This window comes from Podarcis cretensis (assembly GCF_951804945.1).
Source record: "Podarcis cretensis genome assembly, chromosome: 3".
Classification (NCBI taxonomy): domain Eukaryota; kingdom Metazoa; phylum Chordata; class Lepidosauria; order Squamata; family Lacertidae; genus Podarcis; species Podarcis cretensis.
The window spans coordinates 84,820,782-84,836,378 of record NC_137172.1 but is presented as its reverse complement, the minus strand read 5'-3'; the positions used below and the strand labels follow the sequence as shown (position 1 = coordinate 84,836,378).

At 36.9% G+C, this 15,597-nt stretch overlaps 1 protein-coding gene across 2 annotated transcripts in view; it reads left to right on the top strand.

Moving 5' to 3' along the window:
* Positions 1-10,532, top strand: part of BCKDHB (branched chain keto acid dehydrogenase E1 subunit beta) — a 42,717-nt gene extending 32,185 nt beyond the window's left edge. For both annotated transcript variants that reach the window (XM_079971975.1, XM_079971977.1), the window contains exons 10-11: positions 6,454-6,602; positions 9,001-10,532. In XM_079971975.1, coding sequence (XP_079828101.1) covers positions 6,454-6,594 — 141 coding nt within the window. In that variant the 3' untranslated portion in view covers positions 6,595-6,602; positions 9,001-10,532. The remainder of the gene's footprint in view (positions 1-6,453; positions 6,603-9,000) is intronic.
* Positions 10,533-15,597: the final 5,065 nt, after the last annotated feature.

Here is a 15,597-nt window from a genome sequence, read left to right as displayed (position 1 = left end):
TTGATCACAGTTCAGAACTGTAAAGCCTTTTGAAAATCAGAACATTGAGTTAGATTCACTGTGCTCTCATCTCAGCATGACTAAGTCTGAATCCAACCTGTCAGGTCTTGGTCAGTCCTAAACATGTTATGTTAATGCTCAGGTCTGCTAATACAGGGCTCTAGCACCACTCAAACTGAGATATATACTTTAGGGTAATATTAAACAAGTTCAGTGAAGCAGAGAAGAATGTTCTGTGTGCTTAGTATAGAAAACTTATTAGAGGCAATATAAATCAAGTTAAGTAAACATTTTTTTACGATCACCTCTGTGCTAATATTCAGGTACGTTTTAAAGAGATGTTTCAGCTGCGCAAGTGTTATTTTTGTACTTTGTTTCATACTGAAACCTTTTGGCGGACAGGAATTTCTAGGTCTTATATATGACAGGGTTTTGGCTCTGAAATGTTTAGCTCCTAAGTAGGCCACTTTGATCTAGATCATGCCACATTAATAAGACATTGCTTATTGATTTACTGCACTGTCATAAATTTAGGATTGTGGGTGCCAATAGATCAACAATTTATAGTTGTTTAACAATTTGAATAATTTCACTATCGATTTCCTCCCCAATAAAATGTTTTCTGTTAGCGAGTTCAGTCTTCCTTCCTTTCTCTTGTTGATTTCTGAAACATCTGCAGTGATTGCATCCTTCCTTTAGAAAAGTGGTCAAAACTAAATAAATGCACATGTTGCTGCATATCTTTAAAATATTTGAGCAAAAGGTTCAGATCACTTAGAAGCTGTCAGGAACTGACTGTACTTGCCAATGTATTTGCTTTTGACCTAAATATCCACTTAATTTCCAAAGGTTTGGAAACTGTACCTAAAGCTTTGTTTAAGCGTTTCAAAAAGCATTTTGCTCCAGAAGTCGGCTATTTGAGACTGAATTCAGATGTTCACCTCCATGTGTTTAGTCAGATTGATTTTAACTGTAATGAAATGTATATAACGGGGCAGCAGATTCCAGCCTGGGATTTTATTTTTTGTCATAAATTAAAGAAAGAGAGAACCCCAGATTTCAGCGCTGAACAAAACTGCAACTCAGCGCTAACAGGTTTTCCTCATTGCTAGAGGTTCCTGCTCATTGCATTCTTCTAAAATAGTATAATAGCTAAGGGTACATCGGCATTTCATTTGGTGGGATATGCAAAACTTAATTTATTGTGCACGTAGCTAACTATTTTCACATGTTCAAGTTAATACTATAAAATCATACCACGATTTCTTTTAGAATTTAAAAGCTTTTACATTTTGAATAATCATGTGTAACGTGTTAGGCATCTTGAAATCAAATCCCATGTAACATATATACTATTGGTATAAATAGCACCTACTGAGTTGATAGAGTGATCACTTATTTTCTTAACAATAATTTTCTTCTATATCTGAAACTAAAATAATAATAATAAATGATCAAAGCTCAACAATTATATTTTCCTGCATTGTAGAACAGATGTGTTTGGATGGAAAGTAACTTGATAAACAATCATGACATTGACATTGACATTAGAAGCTTGTTTTCAGAGATTGAAAATTTGATGAAGCATTGAAGCTAATAATAGGAACAAAAATCTGTTTTTCATGAATAAATGCTTATAGTAAGAATACAGGATTCTTACCAGGAAAAATAATAATTAAAACAAAGAAAAACAAAGACAGATTTAAATAACTCCCAAAGTAGCTTCGTTTTTTCCATTTCTACTTGCCATATCATTTAAAAGTACAGCTATATTTTATAAATAAATACAATTTGGTATGAAATATATAAAGATGCAAACTTTCAGAAATATATCCTTCATTATATGCAGTGCATCTTACACAAATGTAAAGAAAAGTTAAACAATAGATCAAAGAAATGCGTACAAGTAACTTCAGTGAGATCTGTTTTAAAATGTTACTGCAGGCATTCAGATGTACCTGAAAGTTAATCTTTTTGAACTTTTAGTTTTACTTTAAATAATCACCTTAATTCAAGTCGGAAATTTTATAATTTATTGCAGCAGGGCAGCTGAAGTATAGCATCAGTACAATCCAAAAGGAATACAAGAAACAGCTTGTGTATATGAGAATCCAAGGACAACTCAGATGGTGATCTTAAAAAAAGAAAATAATTTGACAGTTCCATGCTTTTATTGGAAAGCTGAAATGTATGAATCCTAAAGTATTTGAAGATTCGCCACTCATCCAAACACAGCCCAACTTTTACTGTTCAGTATTGTCACACAAAGGAGCTATCTACAAGCCCAAGTTTCTGCAATTAATTCCTGGAAGGCCCCTTGGGTGGCTAGCACTGAATGGTGTATTGTTTAAAAAAGGCTAGTATCAGATTTCATTTAAGAAATGTGTGTGTCTGAATGCCATAAGTCTGCTTGTGTAAAAAGATAGATCTCGCTACAAACAGACTTGGTTTTAAAATGCATTTCAACATAGATGAAATCTTTATGCCACTGTCTGTAGGGTGGTATTAAATTGGTTGTTCTCTTATAACATGTTTGTAAACTGTCAGGATTAAATATGATCTCTTCATCCTAAGATTTTTCATATTGAATAGATTATCTACACACATAGAGCATGGGAAGTTGATAGTTTGGGATACTTTTTCTTGGGGATTTTTTTTCAGCTGCAACTCATCAGAACTCAATTCTGGCATCTCTCAGGTGGGCGCCAAGGCAGGCGTTCTTAGTGAGTTGTGGCACCTCTTTTTCTAGAAAAACAGCACTGCCTTTTTTCTTTTGCGTATTTAAAACAGGTGGCTGAGTGGCACTCGCAAATCATACCACATCAGCTAATACAGTGGAAGTCTTTTCCTTCCATGATAAATTATAATAATAATAAATTTTTATTTGTACCCTGCCCTGCCCTGCCCGGCCAGAGTTGGGCTCAGAGCGGCTGACATCATATAAATAATACAATATACATAAAAGCAAACAATCAATTAAAATGCATCCCAAAATTAATTTAAATAATGTACCTGTCCTCCCAAACTCCTGTGTTTCAACAGCAGTAGTCTGACATGCAGGTGTTCTAAATTATTGAGGAAATGGGAACAGGAAGATATGTATTATAGGACGTAGGAGGATAGGATGTAGGAGGGAGGGAGGGAGTGCTGCTGCGTTTGCGTTTGCAGCAACCAGCTTTGTTGCAGTTAATAATAACATGTCACTTGAGGTTGCCTAAGTGATGGTAAGTTGCATGAGACTACCCAGTGATCTTATGGTAGAAGCAATAATTCCTGGATCTTTGGGATTTTCTGGATCACAGCTCAATTTCTTAGATAGCAATCCTTAATCCCACTTAATTAATGGATAACCCCATTAATTCGCTGGGACTTGATACTATGTAGACATGGTTGGGATTGTGCTATTAGCTACTAATCTTCATCAGTGATCTAACTGTCATTGTTAGTGTGGAGTCTCAATTTAAAAACATCATTAGCAGAACAAATCGTGAAGCATTGGATCCCAAGTTATATTGGAAAGAACTGACTCAGAGTGTTAACATATGGTGGTGCTGCATTCTATCAGCAAATATTAATACTTCAGATTTTAATACATTCTGTTTTCATCATAACATTTAAAATTACAAGTAGCAATTTTCTTTCTATTTCATTTCACTTTGTCAGCAGAACTGCGGCTTTACCAAGGGTTTCACATTGAGGATTTCACAGTACAAGAAAATGAAAAGCTAAAACAAGCATTTCCACTCTCATCCAAAAACCCTTATTGAATAGATTTATTGTCTGAAGGGTGAAAGTAATTAGTTAAAGAAAATCTACAACACAGTACATAATGTTAGAAGCTCTTTTTTATAGGAAAAAAAGTGTTGGTAAAAATATCTAGGAAAAACGTAACCCAGAAGTCATCTGTAGAGTGGTTGGATTAATGCTAAGCAGGGATGGCAATAACTTAAATAGATTAAGAAAAACCCTAATGTGGAAATGCAAGAAAGAAAGAAAGAAAGAAAGAGAAGAAGGAAGGAAGAAAGAGGGAAAGGAAGAGGAAGAGGAAAAGGAAAAGGAAAAGGAAAAGGAAAGATCTCTTCTGTATAAAGTTCAAAGGAAGTGCTCACCTTGTGTGATTTATCGTAAGGCCATGTTTCACATGAAGGTTGGAAATATAATGCGCTGATCCTTACAAGTCAATTGTGCTGACCCTCAAAGGGATTGGAGTATATGGTGCAACCCACACCAAAGAAATGGTGCAGTTTACAAACCCATGTACCATGGTACTTCCATTTCCCCAGTATTACTTTAAGTCAGGGGTCAGCAAACGTTTTCAGCAGGGGACCAGGCCACTGTCCGTCAGACCTTGTGTGGGGCTGGACTGTATTTTGAAAAAATAAATAAATGAACGAATTCCTATGCCCCACAAATATCCCAGAGATGCATTTTAAATAAAAGGACGCATTCTACTCATGTAAAAAACATGCTGATTCCCGTACTGTCTGCAAGCCGGATTTAGAAGGCGATTGGGCCGGATCCAGCCCCTGGGCCTTAGTTTGCCTACCCATGCTTTAAGTGATGTGCTGATAGAATAAATCTTTTGTGTAAACAACCCCCAAGAGCATACCGTACAAGAGAGGCCCGAGCACCTTAGCTACGTCTACTGGTGTGGATGCATGCTTTTGCCCCTCACAGCAGGCACCTACAGTACAGCATGGAAAATTTTAAGTCATGGCTTCCAGCTTCACAGTTGCTACTGCCAGAGAAATCTGCCTGAGGGACGTTATCATAGGAAGGCCCTCCTCAACTCTAGAACTGGCCCTGGTGCTATAGCAATGAAAAAGGGCACATTTGGTGTTAGGGATTTAATGGTTTGGGATTTAGATATGCTGTGCCAAAGAAAAGATACAAAGCAGAGATCTTTGTGAGTTTGGTCTTCATTTGCCATTTTCTTCTTTAATATGCTTGTTGTGCATTATGCTACTTAGAGAACTTGACTGCTACACCCAGTACATTGAACAATGTTGTTCACAGCTAGATGTTTGTGTTGCTAGTTTTATTACTTCCAGGCAATAAAATGCTTTGCGATTATTTTTCAGTCACTTGTAATCAACTGTATCCCCAAACCCAGCTCATTCAAATGTTCACTTAGTAACATGGTCATCTCATGGGACTCTTCAACCTCTGAATGCATATGGCAATTGCTTTTTTTGAAAGCATTTATGTGTGAAAATCTTCTTGTAAGTGGAAAATGGAAAGCTTATTGGCCAGGAAGAAAGCTCAGCTAGCAGTTTAGTTTATTCATGTATTTGAATTATTTACTTAAATAATGTAATGTATTTTTTTTTTTTTACCTATTTTGTTCATTCCTCCATAAAATCTTGAGGACATGGTTTCTTAGATAATGGGAGCAGCATGGGTTTGAATAGCTGACACATTTAAAGCTAATACTAAACATGTCAATGGTAACTGATGAATTTTGATAAGTTTTTTTAAACTATTAGATTCAAAGTGCTGGTGTTGACCTATAAAACCTAACATTTTCATTTCTTTTTAAAACTTTTTCTTTCTTTTGTCTGTGTCCTATTGGTTCTTCCCTGAACAGAACATTGAAGTTTAAGACATCACTGAGACAGTAAATTTATTTTGGGCAAGAGACTTCTTCCTTGCCTTGGCCTTGTTTCCTTTTGGATTTAAAAAACCAAATATTCCTTTTTAACTTGAGAGTTTTAAAACATAGCTGATATTCAGTAGTGAAAGCTGGGAGATGCAAACAAGTATTGCCAGTGGGGTTGACGAAAACGATGTCTTGCTTTCTACTATTTTTCAAGGCACAGAGATTATTCTGCTCTTCTGGTACATAAATTGGAAGTGAAAGGAGAAAGTGGGAAGGCCAAATCTCTTCCATTGACTGATAATAGCTGGTTTTTAGACTGCTATATACCTGAGGGTCCCTTAGACATTTTCACACCTGTTAATCACTGAGAAGTTGTTGTGTATCTGGGAAACATTTAAATGATCCAGCCATGTGTGCAGGGGGAAATCACATGAGTCTTTTTCAGTAACATGAATCCTTGAGGGGAGTTGAGCCTTGAGAAGGACTCTCATGGCTTGGCTATAAAAGTCTTGCAGTTTCTTCATGCTGGTACTGGTACTGAGTTAACTTGCCTCTTTTCTTAGTGCATGATCAGGAGTCATAGTCCTGAACTCTTGCCAAAAACTCTGGGCTAGTACTTTCAGAACTGTCCAGGGTCCTGAACCTGCCTTCTCCAGAACATCACTGGCTTGTGAACTGTCACCTAAGCTGTCACCTTGGGATAATGGAATTCCTAGAGGATCAGGACGACCCTTAATTGTGTTCTTTAAATTCCAAGACTCTCATCCAAGCATAGTTTAATGAGTGTTAAAATGTCAAGAATATCCTTTAAAGCTATTGGCATTATTCACTTTCTTCTATCTTTTCATTAACAGGAGGAATGTTTCTTGAACCTAGAAGCGCCTATTTCAAGAGTGTGTGGTTATGACACTCCATTTCCTCACATATTTGAGCCATTCTATATCCCAGACAAATGGAAATGCTATGATGCACTTCGGAAAATGATTAATTATTGATCATGCAGGTAAGTGGGGGGTGGAGAAGATATATTTAGATAGTTTGGAATTTGTTTTAAAATGTTCAGATAAAATTCTAAGATTTTTTTTAAAAAAATTACATAAGCCCTTGCCTGCAAACATGTGTTCTAGGGAGCAAATATAATTTAATTCTGCAGGATGAATTCTTATTAAACATATATATGATTGTGATACCATTGAGCAAAGTCACCATATAAATCATGGTAGCAGATATTTTTACTTGTTCAGGGTTGCTACAGTTTGGCAAGGGATTAGACAACCATTCATTGAGGCTTAAAACAGGTATTTCACTATAAGATGTGGATAGAAACAATTTGTTTTCAAAAGTAAACTTTTTTTGGGTAGTTTTCATGATATAAGACTAAGTGGTTGTTTAGATCTGCACAGAGAGAAAACTAAAACAAGCACTGTAAGCCAGACTATCCTACAGTTTTCATGGTCTTACTGCTCACTTTAGAGCTATTTTTAAAGGTTGTCGGTATCAGTCGTATCAGGTAACAACTTCTGGGGTGAAGACAAACCTCTGCATTAGCACCACAAGCCTGGGTGGTGTATATGGAGGTTCTGGATGACAAGCCTCACTGATGTATTCCAAAGGAAATCAGAGCAATACATTTGAAGGGTTGTGGGGCTCTATGAAGTGGCATAAGAGAGAGCACAGAGCACTGCAGTGGGAAGGTTAAATTAATGAAAATCTTGCCCTGCTCTCTCACTCCTGTGGGAGCCTCTGCTGGATCTTGGTTCTCTCTGCAAAGGGAAGGAGCCTGTCCCATTCATAGAGGGCTGGTTAGGATCTAAGCCACAGTTTTGTATACTTGCAAAATCTGATTGATATCTTTAACATTTCAGTTAGTACTAAGTACCTAACTCCCTGATATAATACATTCCTATTTAGTTAATTGGTGCAGTGATTTTTATCTTAATTACCTGTTTGTTTGACCTTTACTGCTGCTAGAGCTTTGGGGAGTGGGAAGTAAGTTTAAAAATATGCAGACCAAACTGGCAACTTCTCCGCCTCCCCAATTCCCATTAAAAGCTTTTTCTTTCATTCCAAGTGCCAGTGCAAATAAAAAGGGGTTTATAATGTTTTGCAAGTATGCTCATAACACAGGAAATTCAGTACTTGTGGGAGGCTACTAATAATTACTCTTTCTTTGTCTTTTCTATATCCAAATTGAGTAAAATGACCAAGAGCTTACTGAATATATGAGACTTCAGGGCCACTTCAGACATGAAATTTCATACATGAAGGTTGCCTGTGTAAATAGAAGTAAACATTTCTAGATCATGTGCTTTATTTGCATTCTAACCACAGTATTTCCCTTTGCAATCATAACAGGACACTAAAGTGAGGTTATGTGATGATGTTATGTCTTGCCAGAAAAAAATATCATTAAACATGGTATAACAATCAAGGCAACTGAATTATAAGACTAGGGTTATGTTTATGCCATTTCCACATGCACGCTTTGTTCCATAGTAGTAGCAATTAATAATGGGCCATGCAAGCCTAGCACTGTACAAAATTATTATTTTTAAATTTATCTGACAAGAAGCTTACAATTCAGTAAAAATTGCAACATTAGTGTGTGTGTGAGAGAGAGAGAGAGAGAAGTACAGTGGTGCCCCGCAAGACGAATGCCTCGCAAGACGGAAAACCCGCTAGACGAAAGGGTTTTCCGTTTTGGAGGTGCTTCGCAAAATGAATTTCCTATGGGCTTGCTTCGCAAGACGAAAATGTCTTGCGAGTTCCTGCGGGTTTTTTCCCCTTCCCCCCCTTTTTCTAAGCCGCTAAGCCGCTTAACAGCTGATCCGCTAAGCCCCTAAGCCGCTAATGGGCTTGCTTCGCAAGACGAAAAAACCGCAAGACGAAGAGACTCGCGGAACGGATTCTTTTTGTCTTGCGAGACACCACTGTAAAAGAGGGATGAAAGTAACAGAAAGAACTGACTGCCAAAGCGCATACATGCTTTCTGAAAGAGGTCTTTTTAATGTATTTCTTTAAAGTCTAAATTGAATTAGAGTATATTTCAACAAACGGAACATTCCAAATGGAATGATGAAAGGAAATGCATGAAATGCATGAACATAAGAAGAGTTCTGCAGGATCAGACCAAAGTCCCATCTAGTCCACTGATGATCCAGATGCCCATAGGAAGGCTATGGGTAGGATATGAGCACAACAGCATTCTCCAGCTCCTTATTCCAGCCTGTTGCTGTTCTGCTGGATCAAACATATTAACTAGTAGCCATTGATAGCTTTACCATCCATGAATCTCTAAAAAGTGCATAGGATTGTAACCTTCAATGCCTAAAAGTGTGCATATTGAAATTCTGCATAAACATTTTCTACTTGTTTGTAATACATTCTCTTTTTCCCCCCAGAAACAACCTCTGTTAGACATTCTCTGCTTCTACAAAGGTGAGAAGAACAAGAAGAAAAAGCAGTTGCTGTTGGTGGAACTATTAACATAAAATTGAGATCTTTCAAAAATTGTAGAGGAGAACTAAGTGAGATTATTTTCTCAAATGCATTGATTTGGATACTCATCTTGGCTATTCATCAAAAGCTCAACATTTCTGCCAGCTGTGCATTCAAGAATGGGCAGGTGATTGCCGTGAAACATTGGCTGTGATTCTCTTTCCCCGCTCCCCATTCTGAATGTGACAAAACTTCTAAAATGTTTTACCCTATAAATGATGTATTGGGTTCCACACAATGAAGATAGAGGGTTGTATCCAACATTGCTGTTCCACTAGCACAAAAGACTTCTGTTTGTGCAAGAGAATTTACTCCTCCTCTCCCCTTTAGCTCCTTGTGCACCCTCAAAATCTCCAGAGGGTTGGGGGTCCTTTGGCGCAGATTTGCAGGAAGATGAGAGTAAGTGGGATTCTCATAGCGGACCATTGCCCACACATCATTAGATACAGCCCACTAATCAGGAAGCATTTGGTATGCTTTTTTGTGTGCCTTACTAGATAGATCTTTTTACTTTGATTTCACAACAGACTTATTTGTGTTTCAACTAAAACTGGCAGTGGTTTTACACTTGGACATTTTCTTTTATTTATTTTTAGATCTCATTATATCAGTGGCATAAACTGTCAGTTCTTTGAAAAAGCCAGGTGTCCTAAAGTTAGAATCAAAAGCTACTCTTTGATCCAAAATTAAAAACAAACATAATTCTCAAATCAGTTTGCTTGCTGAAGGCTTTTGTTAAAAAACGTGGGTTGGCAGAACTGATGAAGAAGCATCTGCTGCCATGGAGTTATGAAAATATATAATTAATACCAGTAATTTCACAGAAACACTCCTGTGAGTCTGAGACTCATTAGGTATTTCTACACTTGAGTATGAAAGTTAGATATTGCATTATGATTTTATTTTGAATGCAAAGCAAAAATGTTAACCTTGAATATAATAACTGTATCATTGGAGAAAAATGTGCATTTTTCTAAATGGGTTTATCTCAGCACCCCAAAGCATTGCATTTACTTACTAACACATTGTGTAGACCAAGATAACCTTTTACATTTTTAATGTATTTTAAAACAGGTATAGATTCATAACATGGATGGTTGGAATTCTTCAGTTTCTGTGCTGCTCTCACAGCCTTGTCTAGATGGCAGTGTGCACCTATTCAACCTGGATAAATGCCTTTAAAAGTGTTTACCATACAAAAACAGATACTTGTAAATGTGAAAATTGTACATGCTTTTTGCCAAAATGCAGCACATGACAATGAAATCCTCAGTTAAAAAGTCACAAATGAAATGTATCTTCATTAGTATCAGGCATATGATACCCTGGACCTCTAAGCATTTTGAAAGGTAACATTTTTATGTAAGTTAACATAAGGAATGTTTATGTTAACTATGTTTAAACATTAGCTTTTAGAATAAAATGTAAGATTGTTTGTGCTAGTTTGTGCTTTTTCATTTACAAATTGTATTACAGGCCTACAGTTTGAAAGATAAAAACATAGTTTGCTGCAAGTAATAATCTATTCTGATTCCTGAATGCAGGCCAGCATAGAAAGAAGTATGCAACTGTACGAATGCATATATTTATTCTGAAATTAGAATTGGTTTGGCTATGCCTGCTTACCTAATCAAATTTAGTTACTGATAGAAATGCAGTTTCTTGAGACATCTGTTGCCTTTTGCTTTTGTAAGGGTCTGAACTAAGTTGTTCATAAAGTAATAATGAGTTCAAAATGAGCAAATACTTCTCCCATTCTGCCTGTATATATCTTTAGGAAAGGCTAATGAGAAGATGTTCCATTGCTTGACGGAAGTTTTAAAGTACCCAATAGCCTTGTGAATAACATTAATATGTGAGTACATCCTCTAACAAGCTGAAGTGCTCATGTTTAAAAAGACAACTGGATGTCTCTGTATGATTTCATCGCTCCATGAAAGCTAGCTGTGGGATGCTATGAAAGATATCCAAAATTCATGTTCTTTTAAAAAGAAAACCTGTTAAAAGTACTGCCTCTCTTTTTACCACAGTCAAGTACCACAAGTGTGCAAAACTCATTCTGTGTATTGGCAGGTGTGTTTTTTTAATAGAAAAAATGTTGTTTACAAATCCATCACAATTTGTACAGTACAAACAGATTTTATGAAACAAATGTTTAAGGAGAAAACGAAAAGGCTAACACATATATATTCATGTTCCTTATAGCTTATCAAGTCTGCAACTGGAAAGCTGCATATCAAAGAAAAAAAGTCAGAAATACTCCATTTCAAAATAAATTTCTTGGCATTTAGTGAATGTGCAAGTTATTCCCTTACAAGCAGGTTATTGGCTTTGTCGCTTAAAGCCTTGGCTACAAACAGATATTTTGAGTAAATCTCCACCTCCATTGTAGTTTCCATATGATTTCTATAAGTCATGGATCCAAAGACCAGTTTAACTTTTCGTGAGCCTAAGGTTTAGGGTTAGTCCTTTTCTTTTTAAATAGCAGTTCTTCATGTTGTATGGCATTTGAAACTGAAGGGGATTTTTAAAATACTGCTGAATTAGGGAGGGAGGAATCAGATATTTAAAGCAAAAAAGTAAAAGATAAATGAAACTTAAGGCCAGGATCCAAGCAACAGGTTTTGTCCTTAGTTTGAATCTCAGTTACCCCTATTTATCAGGCAGCAAGACTTTGGTTTTCTGTTCGTGATCTTCCTGCAGAACACCCACCTGTTCTACTATGAAGCACCTTTGGTGCTAGTGTGAATGAATATGGATAGTATGACAAAGTATTACATTTATTGAGTTGATTAAGCTAAGATTTGATATTGTTCCCACCTACCTGTTTATTTTTTTGAGAAGTATCAAGATCTTCTGTCTTCTAAACTTGCCAAGAGAATTATTGATTTTTACAAGCCACCTGAGGAATCTAATCTTGCTGCTAAATATTGCATGCATTGATTTACTGTAATGCTGCTAGATGAGCATAGGTAGCACTTGATTCTTTTTGTCACGGTCACACCATTCCTGTGTGTTACTTAGGTCTGATGCTAATTTTGAAAACGGAATCACACATAACCTTTGTTCTGTGTGGGTGGTGTAGTGTCTCTCCAACACAATAGAACTGTCTTGAATATTTCTTTTGAGTTTTAAAATATTTTTTAAAGGTGCTACCTTTAAGCTAAGTGATGAATTGGGATGTAGGATGGAGAGCATAGGGGACTTATATGCTAAAAACAGTAATACTAAAAAACGGGGGTGGCTCATGAAACCTGCCCCCTGCTTAGCCTATAGATTGCCTGGCATAATTGATCTGATTTATAATTCAGAGGGGAATGAATGTTTGTGAAGAAGAAAAATGCAACCAGGGTTGTTTCAAAAGATGGTTGGATGGCTGTTATGGAATCTTGATTGCTATCACAGCCAACTTCTACACATGTTTGTTCTTATGCTGTCCCTAGAAAAGTCTCTATGGACTTTCTCACTTTTAACGACTATCAATAAATGCAAGCTTACTTAGTTCTTGTATGCCTTTTATGATTAAAGTTACAGAAGGTACCAGTTTCAATTATTTGCTAGATGACTTAAAAGCTTAATTAGAGCAAAAACTTAGTTTTTTCTTTATCAGGGCTCTGGAGAATGTGTGTTTTGCATTTCCTTGTTAATGTCTAACATTTAAAAGCACAACAGACGAGTCTGCCATGAAACTGAAAACTTCAGTCAACAACTGCTATAATTATGTTTGTGCATTTGTATAGGTATTCTGAGTGGTTCATATTAAGTGACACAATTCTGGCACATACTCATGAATAACTGATTTGAGGAAGTTTTAGGTCTTTCTTTTGCCTGTGCTATGTGATTTGGACCATATCTGTGAACATAAGATAACAAAGACATGTTGTGCTTTACCCAAGCCTCCCTTAAATGTACTCTTAGATGCACTGAGTGAATGATTTAGGATTCATGGGTTAAGCCTAATGCAGGAGTTTTTGGATTTTTATGGTGATATTTCCTGAGATCTTTTAAAAGTGACTGATGAAATTTCGTGTTTTCTGCTTCTCTTGTATCCCTTACTTGGACTCCCTTGGGTTATTAATGAGAATATTAGTGTATCATCTAGTTTTCATTCCATTAACTTCCCATGTCAATATTTAAATCTATTTCCCCACCCACATTAATTTCATTAGCTTCTTCTCCCACAAATTTATCCCCTTGCCTTCTAGTGTATTCATTTTTATCTTCTGCGTTCCAATTTCCCCTCCCCGCAATAAACCAAAATCAGCAGACAATTTGCTCACCAATGCTTGTATTGTTCAAAAGTGGTGCTGCTTGCTGCTTTTATTATTAAGTGCTGAAGTACTGTTCCTGGCTGTGGTGCTTGTTCTACCATGAGGCTTGTGTCAGCACTTGGGACAGGTCGCTGAAGACTGCCAGTCTGGCTGCTGATAGCATCACTATATAATAGCCCTGCCAGAAATTTACACTTCAGGACCATTCACTCAAACAATGTGAACTGAAGAAAAGAGTCATGGGGGGCATTTATGGTGGAAGTTACTTGTAGGAAGTCCAGGGACTATAAAAACCCAAGAAAAAGAACCAGATATTTTTTTTTGAAAAGTCGCTATTTTGCAGCAGTAAAAGGTGGGTGTGGGGACATAGAATTCTGCAGGCCATAAAATATCTCTTGGTGCATGTTTATTTTGAAGTGAATGTGATTAACTACTTGCATTTGATATGTCAGAAGTTGAAAATCAATTGTACCTGGCTATAAATGGCAATGAGAAATCCTCAAAGTGATTGGATAATTAATTGAATATGCATCGATTGTACAATTGGCTCTTCAATAATATGTGCAAATACAATTTTAAAAGAAATTGCAATGGATACTGATTAAAGATTCATAATCTTTGCCCATTTTTCAAAGCAAAATGCAGATTCACATTCCTAGATGTAAAAACCTTGAACCAATCCATAATTTCTCTCTGGGAAGTCTTTGAAGGCTTGAATTTCTGCACCAGTGGGGTGACTTGTCTTTATGCCTTAAGGAGCTCTGAGGATGAAGTCTTGCTGCCAGCAAATTCCATCATTTCTGGGCTTCCTCTTTATATTTCAAGGGTCTGTTTGTTTCAGAGTCTTACCTATAACATAAGGATCCCAAAATCATGAGGGGACCCAAGCCTTTCCGCAAAATACTAGGTCTGGTTCAACCCCTGGTTCATTAGAAGCTTGGGGCTGCCATCCCTGCTTCTGTTTGCATTGAGGGTTATGGGCTTTGTCTTCCTACTTCTCCAGAATACTCAGTGAAGGTGGTGTGAGTGGCAGGGAGGTAATAAGGAAGAATTCAGGCAGAATTTAGGTTTTTGGAAGAACTGCAAGCCCTGTGATGCTTAGCTAGCCCATGTTTGGGAGCATCCAAGATCTCCCTGTGCCTCCATCTGCCTCTCCAATTTACAGTACGATGCTATTCTTAAAAAATTTCCAGAGCCCTGCTAGATAACCTATTTATTAATTCATGGGATTGCCAGTGACTGTATCTTAATGTCTTAATTCATTTTTAAAGCAAAACATGAACTATTTCAATAAGTACAAAACAATTTACCAAATATAAATCCGCACCCCATTCCCCCTCCTGTTTTTCTTGTAGATTCATTTGAGATCAGTTCATTGATTTAAATGCATTTGTGTGCTAATCCAGGTAGATGGGCATGGCTCCTTCCACACCTCCGGCTATAGACCAGAACAGCAACCTACTTGAACTTGCAATCCATATTAAGGTGCACTTGATCCACAAAGACATGACTAATGGATGGCTGCTTGCTTGTACCAGCTTCTGTGATCCTCTCCATTCCACCTCTCCTTGCCAATCTAGCCTGGAGGGAAGAGGACAGGGATGAAAACGGAATACAAATGGTGCCTTGATGTCTACTTAACTTCTGGCAGGCCAATAAATGCATTTCTATCTCGACCATGTGTGTGTAATACACAAAGACAGCAAAAATGCTTTCATATATTCCATTATTTAATGCTCCTCGACGGCCCTTTTCCTAGTTAAGATTTTGTACAGTAACTCAGCCTTAAAAGGCGCTTCTGTTGCTCTGCAACAAGGAAGCAGCAAAATACAGACAGGTTTGTGAGTCATTTTCAAGTTCCAAATTATCAAATAGAGGTCTGATCAGTACCATGACTTTCAGCAGACAATGTTTTTATTCAGAAAAGGAAGTGAAGTTAGGCGTAACTTTAAATAACCCATATCGGAGGTAACCTCTCAAATTATATAGAATTTGACATAATTAAACAGTTATTTTGTCGTACTACAATTTACTGCATTGCCTTTTATGTCTACAACTTTGATGTTCATCATGGATTTGAATGGTTTATTTCAGTGAAAGTTGGCCTGCGTTTTCAACATGCAGAGTGCAATTACCTTTTTCCAGAAACCATGCAAAATGTTCTTGGTTCTCAATTTGATTACTCTTGGAGAAATATCTGTGGCACTTAATCTGGGCACTGACTGGCAT